General features: G+C 43.7%; 1 protein-coding gene across 1 annotated transcript in view; it reads left to right on the forward strand.

The window, feature by feature from the left end:
* Positions 1-1,744: 1,744 nt before the first annotated feature.
* tmem164 (transmembrane protein 164) overlaps positions 1,745-14,974 on the forward strand; it is a 150,339-nt gene continuing 137,109 nt past the window's right edge. The window contains exon 1 of the mRNA XM_078211925.1: positions 1,745-2,365. Within this exon, the coding sequence (XP_078068051.1) occupies positions 1,943-2,365 (423 nt within the window). The 5' untranslated portion in view covers positions 1,745-1,942. The remainder of the gene's footprint in view (positions 2,366-14,974) is intronic.

Genomic DNA, 14,974 nt, shown 5'->3' on the forward strand with positions numbered 1-14,974 from the left:
GATTGGAGAAGGGGGAGGTTCCTCCTCCAAGACTTGGGTCCATTTGCATCTTAGCCAAAAGGCCGAGATGCTGCTTTTAAAAATTGCTTCATATGAAGCTTCAATGTAACCTAATGACCTCAACCAAGTGCAGCATCCTCTCCATACTACACTTGATCTTAGCCAAAAGGCCGAGAAGTTAAACAACAGATAATCTGGAATTGTATTGCTGTTTGTGGGAGTTCTTTGGAAATTGGCTGCTACGTAGCTACTCCTCAAAAGTAGTTTATTTCATTGTTCAGTTGGTGTTTTTTTTAAATACTTTTCCAATTCAATCAAATCAAGTCCAATTCAGAGTCTCAACAAGTTGAGACATTTCCGATCCAGGCTGGCAAAGACAGGGCAAGCGACCAAATTACCCTGTCCTGGGCCTGATCTACATGAGCCAAGCTGATTGGAGGAGGGAAAGCAATTCCTCCTCCAAGACTTGAGCTCATTTGCATCTTAGCCAAAAGACCGGGATACCTCTTTTAAAAATTGCTTCATATGAAACTTCAGTGTAACCCAATGACCTCAACCAAGTGCAGCATCCGCATAACTACACTTGATCTTAGCCAAAAGGCCGATTGTTCAGTTGGTGTTTTGGTAGATAATGAGGTGGCGAAAGGCAATTGGAAAGCAAATTCCTTTCTTTTAGTGTTTCAATTTAAACATGCCTTCAACTATTTTATTCACGCTTTCGTTTTTGAGCACTTTGTAAGAAATTCGATTTCCTCCTTTTGTGTGTGTGCCTCCCTCACTTTCCTTTAGATTTTTTTTTGCAATTCTGTCCAAAGTACCGAGTCTGTAACGATTAAATACCAACTCTCTCCCCAGCTGCTGCCTGACCTGTTGCATGTTTCCGAGGGTAGGGGGCGGCCACGCATTTGCAGCATTTTGTGTTGGGATTGTGATCCATTTTTAAACTGATTGTGACAAATGGAACCACACACAAACACACCAGTCAATAAAAATAAACAGGTATTTGAAAGAAAAACGTTCATTGAAAATACAGCAAAGTGTTAATTCCCGACCCGCTGTTCCCTTGCACATACCCCCTACCCCCAGCTTTTAACACTCCGTCTCTTTCTGCAATAGATTAAAGGGTCGAACTCACCCCCTCCCCAGATACATAGCAATGAGCTCAATGATAAATGACTTCCCTTAATCTGACCCGTTACAAAATGAAACTAAATGCATTACGCATAGCAGTCTACCTGGAATAAAATAGATCAGAGCATGAGATGGTAGGAAAGACCAGTTATTTCGCAAATAGGAACACATCCAGGTTCTGGTGAAATGACTCGTTCAGTTATATTTGGCCTGGAAGGAAATGAGCACATTTGACGAAAAGAACGAATGAAAAACCGCCTGTCCTGATGTCTCTTTCCCCTCGCTTCATGTTTGCTGGAAGAGAACAAAAATAAATAAACACCTTCAGAAGAATGTCACTTTACAAAGGCAACACTTTGCTCCAAGTGTAACAATTAAGAGAATCCTTTTTCTTTCCCCTGCTATTGTTCACCCAGTGGCTGGAGCTAATAAATTCTTTCTAGGAAGGGAGAGTAAAATGAAAGGCTCTCTCTCTCTAAATGGGACTGGCTGAGGGGAACATGTCAATGACCAGAGTGGGTGGGGTTTCATATCAGTTCCAGCCAATCCCGCTTCTGAAACTGCATTAGCCGCTATCGTTCCTGTGCAGGGAAATTGCTTGAGCAACTTTGTCACAAAAGCATCTAGTGAGCAATTGGTAAAGGATGTTTTATATCAGATAGAGGAAAAGAGGGGGAGGCGACCTCATTCCAGGGGAGAAGAAGATAGCATTTGAAACTCAGCCCCATCAGGCTGGTCTCTTCCCCCCCCCCCCCCCAAGCTCTGTGGACCTTACAGCATAAAGGCCTCTCTCTCTCTCTCTGCAAAGTTCATGTTTCGACAAGAAGCGAATGTGTTAGCCTTCGCCCCGTCTCCCGCTACCTCTGAGCAAGACGAGAAGAGGAACATGTGTCGGTACAACGTGTGCATGCTGCTGGACTGGGCGTACGGGGGTGTGGACCCCAAATTCGCCGGGAACGGGGGGCCGGAGTGCGCGGCGTTTCTGCCCCTCCGCCAGCGATGGGTGGAGAGTGTCATCTTCGTGGCCATCTCGCTGCTGGAGATGGCTGTGGCGTACCGCAAGATCAGGCAGCAAGAGCTGGCCAAAGTGTGCCAGGAGAAGCAGGAGAGCCTGGGCAAAAATCTCCTCTTGGTCGCCTTGTGCCTCACCTTTGGCATTGAAGTCGGTTTCAAATTTGCCACCAAGACCTTAATCTACCTGTTGAACCCATGTCACGTTGTCACCATGTTGCAGGTAAATTGCTTCCTTCACCTGGGGAGACGGCGAGTGTTGTGTGGGTGTGTGAGAGTTAGATGGAAGTTACAGACCTGTGCTACAGAAGTGCCCATTAAAATCAACTCATTGGTCACCTGAAGTTGGTAAAGGAGAAATGCGTATAAGCTGCATTTGGCATGAGAGAGAAGTGAGAGTGATGGTCAGAACCACCTTGGAGCTGCTCTTGGTGTCAGTTACTGTAGACTGTTCCGTTAGCACGGGATAAAGGTGGGATCGATGTCGATTGGTAGAAAGACGATCACCCCTCAGGATTGTTTCAGCTCAGAAGGCGGTCATTTGGCCCATCTGTCTGTGCCGGCTGTCAGAATGAGTATTTCCCTTAGAACCATTTCTCTACCTTCTCCCGTAACCCTACACACTGCTTCTTTTAGAATCATGGAATGCGTACAGTGCAGAAGGAGGCCATTCGGCCCATCCAGTCTGCACCGACAATAATCCCACCCAGGTCCTATCCCCGTAACCCCAAAATACTGTGGATGCTGGAATCTGAAACTAAAACAGAAAATGCTGGAAAAACTCAGCAGGTCTGACAGCATATGTGGAGAGTGAATAGAGCTCAACTTTCGAGTCAGGATGACTCCCCGTTGAATGCTGTCAGAGCTACTGAATTTTTCCAGCATTTTCTGTTTTTGGTACCCCCACATATTTACCCTGCTAATTCCCCTGACACTAAGGGGCAATTGAGCATGGCCAATCAACCTAGCCTGCACATCTTTGGACTGTGGGAGGGGAGGAAACTGGAGCACCTGGAGGAAAAACCCATGCAGACATGGGGAGAATGTGCAAACTCCACACAGTCACCTAAGGCCAGAATTGAACCCAGGTCCCTTGCACTGTGAGGCAGTAGTGCTAACCACTGTCACCGTGCTGCCCAACAACAATCTAATGCCCTCTTCAATGCCTTGATTGAACCTGCATTTATGTAAAATCTTCCACAACCACCAGATGTCCTGATTATTTTATTTTACAGCTAATGAGCAGGAGGAGACCATTCATCCCTTGAGTTGGTACTATCATTCATTTGAATCACAGCTGATACACATCTTAACTCCATGGACCCATCTTGGTTCTGTAACTCTTAATGAAGCTTTGCTTAACAATGTCTATTGACCTCAGTTTTGAAAGTTTGATTTAACTTTATCTCAACAGTTTTTTTTATTGGGGCAGGGTGGTGCAGTTCCCAATTTGCACCCCATAATAGCATAGCTCTAATTTGAAGTTCTCCCCCTTTGTTCTGAATTCTCCCATCAGTGGAAACTGTTTCTTTATCGTTATCGTAAATATATCTAAATAGATCATTCCATGATCTTCTATTTTCAGGAACATAAGTCTAACCTTGGGTGCCAGTTAGCTCAGTTGGCTAGATAGCTAGCGTATGGTCCAGAATAACACCAACAGTGTAGGTTTGATTCCTGTTCCAAGTGAGGATTGCTGCACTGCCTCAGCAGATTAGAGTATAGAAATTAATTTAGTCAATTCTGGAATATATTTTTTCCAGTATTGATGGTGGCACAGTGGTTAGCACTGCTGCATCACAGCACCTGATTCCCAGCTTGGGTCACTGTCTGTGTGGAGTCTGCATGTTCTCACCGTGTCTACGTGGTTTCCTCCGGATGCTCCGGTTTCCTCCCGCAGTCTGAAAGACGTGCTGGTTAGGTGCATTGACCATGCTAAATTCTCCCTCCGTGTACCTGAACAGGTGCCGGAGTGTGGCGACTAGGGCATTTTCACAGTAAACTTTTAAGAAAGTAAGCTAGAACTGGTACCATATTGTGAATGGGGAAATTCTTAAATCCAACCCATATGCTCTCATTTAACCAAAACTACATTTGTTAGACCGACAAAGGTGCCCAACGTATTCTGGTTTGTTCAGAGCTGAAAACTTGTTGCTTTTAAGAAAGGAAGAAGTACTGGCCTAACAATAGCAATTTGCATTTTGACAATGTCTTTGATATAATGGAAAATTCCTAAGTGCTTCACAGAGCTGAAGAAATAACCTAGCAAAGGAGTGCTGGGGAGACAGACACTAATGGTTTTTAAGGCGTTTTCTGAGGAAAATGAGAGAGCGCAAGGTAAAAAGGTTTAGAAAGAATGTTTGTGAGTGCAGGGTGATGACAACCATAGGTGCAATGGGGGAGAGGAAGACGCAGAGGTGGTTGGAGTTGAACAAGGAAAAGTACAGCACGAGAACGGGCCCTTCGGCCCTCCAAGCCTGTGCTGATTATGATGCCCTAACTAAACTAAAAAAAACCTTATGCCCTTACTGTCTCCCTCTATTCTCTCCCTTGTCCCCAAAAGAAAAGAGCAGCATTCTCAGTAGGTTCTGGTGTGGGGGTGGGGCCATTGAGAAAAGAGGCTGACAAAATTCAGCGAGGACACACGATCGGGGATTGAGATTTATCATGAGGTAAAATGCAGGTGGTGGGTTTTTTTGGATGAGTTGCAGGTTTTTACTGATGGAATTTGAAGACGTATTGGAATAATTGAAATAAAGAAACAGAAAAACTTGAAATGCTGAGCAGGTCAGGCAGCATTTTTAGAGAGAAAGGATTGACATTTCAAGTCAATTGACCGTTTAGACAAAATCCAACATGTCTCTCCACAAATGCTGCATTTTGTTTCTTGTCAAATAATCATTTAATTCCCTTTTGAATGCCTTGATTAAACTTGTATTGATGTAGCACCTTTCACTACCTCAGATGCTGCCTGATCTGCTGAGTGTTTCCAAAATGTCCCATTTATTTCAGGTTATCATCTTGTTTCATGGGAATAATTGAGCCTGGAGGTAACGAAGGTTGATAATGGTTTAATTGGCAGGAAGCGTGTCAATGGATTTTGTTGCAAAGGTGAAAAAAAGTATTGTCCTTGTGGCTAGAAGATGGAATTTAAAACTGTTTGTAATCAAATGGCTTGTATACCTTTGGCCTTGGCTTGAACAATCAGCCAAGCACAAGAAATATTGATGTTTTGTTCATACTATACCATACTTTGTCATTACTGTATGCCTCTTGGGCATATATGTTGTGAATTAGGTATAGCTGTTATAGCAACCTAACAATACTGAAAACAAGACCACCTGTAATATCAGAAGAAACAGAATTTCTATCTTTCATTCTGATGGATAGAATCTACTTCTCCTGTTCCTAAGATTCTGTAAGCAGTGACCCCTACTGGAGTTGATGAAAGAAACATTGGTACCTGCTTAGATATCTCGAGTGTTGGGTTATTCGCCCTAAGATTCATTACAGCCAAGCTGAATCTTGACCTAATCTAATGTTCATGCACACTTTTATAACAGAGGATTGCTATAGCAATCATGAAGGAAACCCAAGTCATTTTCTCCCCAATACCTACCCCTCCTTTATTCTGATTCAAGCCTATAGAGTTGCCAGCTAAGGTAATGTAACTTGGCATAGGACTGATCAGATCAAAGGTGGAAGAGAGAAAACGGGGATATATAGGCCAGATAGCCTGATGATAAGCAGTAGAGAAATGCTAGAATCTGTTAATGATATGGTAACGGCACTTGGAGATGATACCAGCATGGTTTTAGGATTGGGGAATGGTGTTTGACCCATTTGAGGGTCTAACTGGCAGGATGGTCTTGTGGAGTAGTGTCGCTGCCTCTGAGTCAGAAGCTTCGGGTTCAAGTCCCACCCCAGGGCTTGATGGCCAAGGAAGGTGCATTCATTACACGGTCAAAGAGTTGAGTATCAACCTGTAACTCCTTCCATACATGCCAATGGCTGGTGGTAAGAGTGGGAGAGATTTCTGGTTAGCCGCACTTGATGTGGAGTGGTGCTCTTCAACCAGTAAGTTCCTGGTGACAGACTAGCGACCTGCTCCAGGAATTACCAGCTATAGAAACAGACAAAAGTCTGCCTTATTGTACCACTAGGCCCAGGAAGAGAATTGGCAGGGTGGTAAAAAGATACTTGCCACGTTCCATACAAGAAATTGTTACACAAGATTTGGGATCATAGCATTGGGGATGATATATTAGCATGAATTAGTTAATGGGTCAATTTCAGGATAAGAGGCTGTTACTAGTGGGGTGTTGCTTCAGCCTTAGCTATTTGCATTCTATACCAATGACTTTCAGAGGATCAAGTTTCAAAGAAGAGTCATATTCAACTTGACACTAAATCTGTTTCTCTCTCTCTCTCTCCATATTTGCTGCCAGACTTGCTGAGTTTTTTCCCCAGTATTTTCTGTTTCTATTTCAGATTTCCAGCATCTGCACTATTTTGACTTTATTTTAATATATCCAAGTTTAATGGCAATCCCAAGCTCGGTGGCAAAGTAAACTGTGAGGAGAATGTAAAGAGGCTGCAAAGGGATATAGATAGGCTAAGTGATTAGGCAAGTATAAAATGGGGAAGTTATCTACTTTGGTAAGATGCAACAAAAGGAAATGTTGTTTTGAGGGGTTTGAGTGCCTTTGTACACATCACAGAAAAATCATAGAATATCTACTGTACAGAAGGAGGTCATTTGGCCCATCAAGCCTGCACCAACAACAAATCCACCCTATCCCCTTAATCCGCACATTTATCCTGCTAATCCCCCTGACACTAGGATCAATTTAGCATGGCCAGTCAACCTGACCCGTACAACTTTGGACTGTGGGAGTAAACCGGAGCACCCGGAGGAAACCCACGTAGACACGAGCATGTGCAAACTCCACACAGACTGTGACCCAAGCCGGGAATCGAACCCGGATCCCTGGCGCTGTGAGGCAGCAGTGCTAACCACTGTGCCACCGTGCCGCCTAATAACATGCAGGTTCAGCATCAAATAGAAAGGTAAATGATATGTTGGTCTTTATTGCAAGGGGAGTTGAGAGTACAAGAGAAGGAAAGTCTGGCCAAAATCTTGCCTTTGGTGAGGCCACATAGGGAGGGTTGTACACAATTTTGGTCTATTATAAGGAAGGAAATACTTGCTGCAAGGGGATACAATTACGGTTCAGTAGATTGCTTCCTAGGTTGAGAGGGCTGTACTATGAGGAGAAATTGAACAAAATAGGGCAATGTTCTTTGGAGTTTAGAAGAATAAGGGGTGATCTCCTTTAAACATATAAAACCCTTGAGGGCTTGACAGGGTAGAAACTGAGAGGCTATTTCCCTTGCTGGAAGTTCTTGAGCTTGGAGTCTTGGTCTCAGGATAAGGAATTGGCCATTTTAACACTGAGTTGAAGAGAAATTTATTTACTCTAGGGTTGTGAATCTTTGGAATTCTTCTTCTTCCAGGCATGGACATAATTCAATGAGTATATTTAATCTCTGTAGATTATTTGTGAATGAAAGTATTTGAGAATGTGGTGAGAAAAGTGGAGTTGATGCAGGAGTTGAACCTGGTTATATTGATTAGTGGGGGAAGCTCAAGTGGTTGTATGTCCTACTCCTGTCTCTAAAAATGATTGTGTTCTTCTGGGCTTGTATGCTTCAACATCACACCACATAGTGCAGTTATTTATTTTTAAATCTTTTTTTCTAATGTTGGTGTCGCTGGCGAGGCCAGCATTTATTGCCCATCTGCTAACTCCCCTTGAATGATGGGTTTGCTGGGCCATTTCAGAGGACAGTTAAGAGTCAACCAGGTTTCTGCGAGTCTGGAGTCACACGTAGGCCAGACCAGATACAGATGGCAGATTTCCTTCTCAAAAGGGATATTAGTGAACCAGATGGGATGCAAGTGTTTGGTGCAAGTCTTTCTGAAGGTGACTACCATGGGTAGAATTTGAAATAGTAATGAAGTGTTGGTCTATATGAATGAAAATAGTTCCACTATAAAACTATATTAACTTGTGACCTCCTTCCCTTGTGTCTAAAAGCATTTTTTTGTAATGTGGTATAAATGTCATTATCATATATAATGTTGTAGATATGAAAAATTATCCTAGAGATTTATTTTACTTGGCCCTTACTTCCATGTTTTATAAACATAGAAACTAGGGGCAGAAGTAGGCCATTTGGTCCTTCAAGCCTGCTCTGCCGTTCAGTATGACCATGGCAGATCCTCTGTCTCAATGCCATATTCTTGCTTTTGCCCCATACCCCACGATGCCATTAAAATCCAAAAATAAAATCCCTTTCTTGAATCCATTCAGTGACTTGGCTCCCACAGCCTTCTGTGGTAGAGAATTCCACAGGTTCACTACCCTATGGGTGAAGAAATGTTTCTTCAACTTTGTCCTAAATGGTCTACCCCACATCCTGAGAACGTGACCCCATGTTCTGGATTCCCCAACCAGGCAAAACACCCTCCCTGAATCTAGTCTGAACAGCTCTGCTGGAATTTTATAAGTTTCAATCAGATCTCCCCTCATCCTTCTAAACTCCAGTGAATACAGGCCCAGTCAAACCAATCTACGGATAGGGAGCAGCTGTTCCCCTTAGTTGAAAGGTCAGTCATGAGGAGACATAGTTTCAAGGTGAGGGGCAGGAGGTTTAGGGGGGATGTTTTGAAAAAACATTTTTACCCAGTGGGTGGTGACGGTCTCGAATGAGCTGCCTGGGAGGGTAGAGATGGGATGCCTCACATCCCTTTAAAAAGTACCTGGATGAACACTTGGCACATCATAACATTCAAGGCTATGGGCCAAGTGCTGGTAAATAGAATTAGGTGGGCGGTCAGGTTGTTCTTGTGTGAGGGTGCAGACTCAATGGGCTGAAGGGCCTCTTCTGCACTGTATGATTCTATGAATCTCTTGTCCATAGGGCAGTATCACCAACCTTGATATTGGCCCAATGAACCACCCTTTTAAAAGTTGAATCTTTAGCTGATTGTAAATGGAAAAAACAATCATATTTTACTCCAAATCCTAAATAAAGAAGCAAATGCAAAGCCTTTTGAAACTTTTTTCATTTGAAGAATTAAAGATGCACCTCTGAACAAGGAAATGCAGGAACTTAAGACCATAGTAAGGCCAAAAGATTGAGCCAAGATCCCAGACTACATGTGAATCTATTAATATGGTGATGAAATGGCCAGATAAAAACTGTGAACTCAGTTGGAGTTGATGGTGATCGATGTGAGTGATGTATAGGATGGAGGGGAAACTAGATAGCAGGAATGTCCAGTGTGAGTGCTGTTAAATTAACTGGGCATGCCCAGTTCACAGCATGCATGTGCAGCATACTGACATTTCTTTCACATCTATTACCTTTTGGTAATTATTATTAAGATTATTGTCATACTCATTAACCACACACCCCCGAGAGCAATCCATCAAATGGCAAATACAAGTCCTGCTTCATCGGATAATTGTGGTGTTTGAAATGACATAACTGGGAACAAAAATTATTAAATGTTTGCATTATTAACTACTCAATTTATTGAGTGTCTGATTTTCTCTTTTGCTTCCAGGATCTCGTAATTATTAGAGTTTTCTCATTCAATATTAATGAGTATAGTAGTGTAACGGTTTTCTTACCGGGTGAGCAGTTTGGAGGTCTGCACTAAGATTCCAGAGTACATGAGTTAAAATTCCATCTTGTGTTTTAATTCAAATTTTTAAAAAACTGGTGCCAGTTAGTGTCTGCAGCGCGGCCAAATTTTCAGGGATAATCCCAACAGGCTCACTATTTTTCTTTGAGGGAAGGAAACCAGTTTCACTTATCTGGTCTGCCCTATCACAGAATCACAAAATTGTTCCAGTGCAGAAGGAGGCTATTTGGCCCATTGTGTCTGTGCCAGCTCTCCAAGTCAGCATTAGTGCCATTCCCCGGCTTCCTCCCCATACCCCTGTTCATTTTTAAAAATTCAAACAATTATTAATTTGCAATCGTCCAGTCCCCTGGCACCTTCCTTGAGTCTAGGGAAGACAGGAAGATAATGGCCAGCACAATTTCCATCCTTCAGTATCCTTGGAAGCATTTCATCTGATCCCAGTGCTTTGTCAACTTTAAGAACCAACAGCTTATTCAACACTTCCTCCTTTTCAATTTTGAACTCTTCGAGGGACAGCGTTTCCTCATTTGTCCCCAAGGCCTGGGTAGCATCTATCTCCTGGTAAAGACAGATGCAAAGTGTTCATTTAATACCTCAACCATGCCCCCAGTCTCCATGTGTAAATTCCCTTTTGGTCCCTAATTGGCTGTACTCCTGCTTTTGCCACCCTTTTACTATTTACATGCCTATAGAAGACTTTTGGATTCCTTTTTATGTCAGTTGCCAGTCTTTTCTCATAATCCCTCTTTGCTTCTCTAAAGTGCTTTTTCACCTCCCCTCTGAACCTTCTGTATTTCTCTCGTTTTTTACTTGTATTTTCTACGGTGGCACAGTGGTTAGCACTGCTGCCTCACAGCGCCAGTGGCCTGAGTTTGATTCCCGGCTCGGGTCACTGTCTGTGAGGTTTGCACGTCTTCCCCGTGTCTGCGTGGGTTTCCTCTGGATGCTCCGGTTTCCTCCCACAGTCCAAAGATGTGCAGGTTAGGTGGATTGGCCATGCTAAATTGTCCCTAAGTGCCAGGAGGACTAGCTGGGCTAAATGCATGGGGTTATGGGGAGAGAGCCTGCTTGGGATTGTGTTCGGTGCAGACTCAATGGGCCAAATGGCCTCCTTCTAAAAAATGCGCGGCACAGTGGTTAGCAAAGCTGCCTCATAGCACCAGGGACCCGGGTTCAATTCTGGCCTTGGTTCACTGTCTGTGTGAAGTTTGCACATTCTCCCCATGTCTGCGTGGGTTTCCTCCGGGTGCTCCGGTTTCCTCCCACAGTCCAAAGATGTGTGGGTTAGGTTGATTGTCCATGTTAAATTAACCCTAGTGTCAGGGGGATTAGCAGGGTAAATGTGAGGAGTTATGGGAATAGGGCCTGGTGGGATTGTGATCGGTGTCGACTTGATGGGCTGAATGGCCTCCTTCTGCACTGTAGGATTCTATGATTCTACTTGACACCTGTCATAAGCACACTTTTTCTTCCTTATCTTAATTTCTATTTCTTTTTCATCCATGGAGCTCTGGATTTCTTTGTTCTACTTTTTCCTTTTAAAAGAATATACCTTGACTTTATCTGGACCGTTTTATTTTTGAAGGTAGCCCATTATTCAGCTACGGTTTTTCCTGCCAACTTTTCATTCCAGTCTAACCGGCTCGGTTTCATTCTTGTCCCATTGATGTTGGCTCTCCCAGTTAAATTCCTCTTATTCTGGATTGCCTCTTTTCATTTATCATCATCATCTTAAACCTTTTGATACAATGATCACTCTTGCCTAAATTTTCTTCCACTGATGATCAATTTGGTCCACCTCATTTCCAAGAATCAGGTCCAACATTGCATCCTGTCTTGGACTGGACACATACTGCAGTAGAAAATTGTTTTGAACATAATCTAGGAATTTTTGCCCCTCTCCGCTCTAAACACTACGACTGTCCTTGTCTACATTTGGATAATTAAAGTCCCCCATTAAAACTATATTGTTATTTTCCTAGATTTGTTCTGTTATGTCCTTTCCAACAGTTGGTGATCCTTTGGCTACACCAAGCAATGTAATTGCACCCTTTTTGCTCCTTATCTCTAGCCAAGTTGATTCTGTTCTAGAACCGGCTGGGACATTGTCTTTCTCCAGCACGGCAATGCTCTCCTTAACCAATACTACCATCTCTCCTGCTTTCCTTCCTTTCCCATTTTTTTTTAAACACCATGTACCTAGGAATATTTAACACCCAGTCCTGTCCCTCCTCGAGCCAAGACTCTGTTATCATCACAACATCATATTTCCACATGGCAATCTGCACCCAATCTTATTTCCTATACTCCATACATTCACATACATGCACAGTAACCCTGATTTAGAGGTCATTTTTTTCCCTGACTCTGACTTCACTTATTAACCTACTCTTCTCTATACTAGTGCTGCCTATCCCACCCAGTATTTTGTGCATCCTAGTATTCCTCTCTAATATTTCCTCTTGGTTCACCCCTGCCAAGTTAGTTTAAACCCCTCCCAATAGCACTAGCAAAACAGCCTGCAAGGAACTCAGTCCCAGCTCTGTTCAGAGGCAACCCTGCAAGCTTGTATAGATGCCAGCTTCCCCAAAGCCAGTTCCAATGTCCCAGCCTTCCCTCCTGCATCATCTTTCCAGCCACGTGTTCATTTGCCTTAACCTCCTATCCCTGTACTCACTTGCATGTGGCACTGGGAGCAAACCGGAGATTGCTACATTTGAGGTTCTACTTGCTAATTTTCTACCTCACTCCCTAAATTCTGATTACAGGACTCCCATCCCCTTTCTACCCAAGTCATTGGTACCAATGTGGGCAACGACCTCTGACTGTTCACCCTCCCCAAAAAGAGTATCCTGCGGCTGCTCTGTGACATCCTTGAGTCTGGCACCAGTGAGGCAATATATCATCCTGGAGTCACGTCTCCAGCCACAGAAACGTCTATCTGTTCCCCTAACTAATAACTAATAAATCCCCTATCACTATGGCTCATCCATCCTTCTTCCGTCCCTCCTGTACAGCTCATGATGCCACAAATCTGGCTCTGACTGCATGACTTTGAGGAACCAGCGCCCTTGCCGACTTCCAAAATGGAGAGCTGATTTCTGAGTGGGACCCCAGAGTACTCCTGCATTACCTGTCTGGTTCTCTTGTACTGCCTGCTGGTCATGTCTAACCTCTCTGCCTTCACGCCCTTAAGCTGTGGTGTGACCACCTTGCTGGACCTGCTATCCATGTAGCTCTCAGCCCTGCAGATGTGCCACAGTTACTCGAGCCGCTGCTTGAGCTCCAAAACCCAGGGCTCCAGTTTCAGTAGCTGGTGACACTTCCTGCACGTGTGGTCCTCTAGGACACCGGTAGCATCCATGACATGTACCATATTACAGGACACGCATTCCACTTGATGGAGCTGCCCTGCCATGGCTTAACATTGACTTCCCTGATATGCATGGCTACATGGCCACATCAATGTGGTTGAATCATATTTAGTCTCTGAAGTTGCCTGCAAGCACAGATTATAGACATTCAAGTGGCAGGCCCTCCAACAACACCAGTAACTTAGATTTATATACAGCACTTTTACTGAAATGTCCCAGGGTGATTCATAAAAGCATTCTAAAACAAAGAAAGGCACTGAGCTACATCGAAATATTAGATCAGATGACCAAAATATTGGCCAAAGAGGTAAGTTTTAAACAGAGGAAAGCTGAGTGGAGAGATGGAGTGGCATAGGAGGGAATTCATAGAATCCCTACAGTGCAGAAGGAAGCCACTCGGCCCATCGAGTCTGCACCGACGATAATCCCACCCAGGCCCTATCCCTGTAACCCCACTTATTTACCCCGCGAACTCCCTGAAACTAATTGGCAATTTAGCATGGCCAATCCACCTAACCAGCACATCTTTGGACTGTGGGAAGAAGCCCACGCAGACACGGAGAGAATGTACAAACTCCGCACAGTCGGTGACTCGAGCCGGGAATCGAACCCAGGCTTCTGGCGCTGAGAGGCAGCAGTGTTATCCACTGTGCCGCCCAAAGCAATTCCAATGCTTAAGGCCTAAGCAGCGCAAAACATGATTGGCAATAGTGGATTGATGAAAATCTGGGAAAGTTAAGAATTAGAGGAGGGCAGATACTTCAGAAATGTTGGAAACCGAAGGAGATTATAGAGATAGGGAAGGGCGGAGCTGTGGAAGAATTTGAAAATACATTTTTGCCTGTCTGGGACAAGTGGCCTATAATAGTGGCTGCAGTTAATCCATAAACTGCCCATTAAAGTGCACTGACCAGCATTTTAAATATTATTTCTAGTTAAGTCTCACTGAGGAAAAGAGGTATATGAGATTATATAGCTTTTTCAAAAATATAGTTGCACAAATTATATGAACATCAACTACAGTTGTATGAAATTATATTCAGTGACCTATTTATTTAGCGGGTATATTTGTTTACGTAATGTTGGGTCAAGTTCCCAAATGAGGGTTTGCCAGGCCGATGAAACAATCTTCCTTTTGAGTGTGGTTAAAATGACTGAATGTTAAAGTTCTGTTCATACGTGGAAGTGGAAGGGATGTGAGTACCAGTGAAGCATGAAAATGCACAAAAGCTGTTCACAAAAGCTTGTTTTCCCAAGCCTGTTTCCAATTATTTGCAAGCATTGGTGTGATAATGTGAAATCGGGTCAAAATTTCAAGTTCATCATTCTGGTACGATGGAAATGACTTGTTCCTTCCTTCTAAACTTAAGTTTTTTTGAAATGACAGTATTTTTTTTTTTCATTTTCAGGCATAACACATTTAGGGCTGGCACAGTGGTTAGCACTGCTGCCTCACAGCGCCAGGGACCCAGGTTCGATTCCTGGCTTGGGTCACTGTTGGTGTGGAGTTTGCATGTTCTTCCTGTGTCTGTGTGGGTTTCCTCCAGGTGCTCCGGTTACCTCCCACAGTCAAAAGGATTGGCCATGCTAAATTGCCCCTGGTGTCAGGGGGACTAGCTAGGGTAAGTGCATGGGGTTATGGGGCTGGGGCCTGGGTGGGATTGCAGTCGGTGCAGATTCGATGGGCCAAATGGCGGCCTCCTACACTGTAGGATTGTATGACTTCTATGACAGTGAT

Source organism: Mustelus asterias, chromosome 4 (assembly GCF_964213995.1).
Source record: "Mustelus asterias chromosome 4, sMusAst1.hap1.1, whole genome shotgun sequence".
NCBI classification, from domain to species: Eukaryota; Metazoa; Chordata; class Chondrichthyes; order Carcharhiniformes; family Triakidae; genus Mustelus; species Mustelus asterias.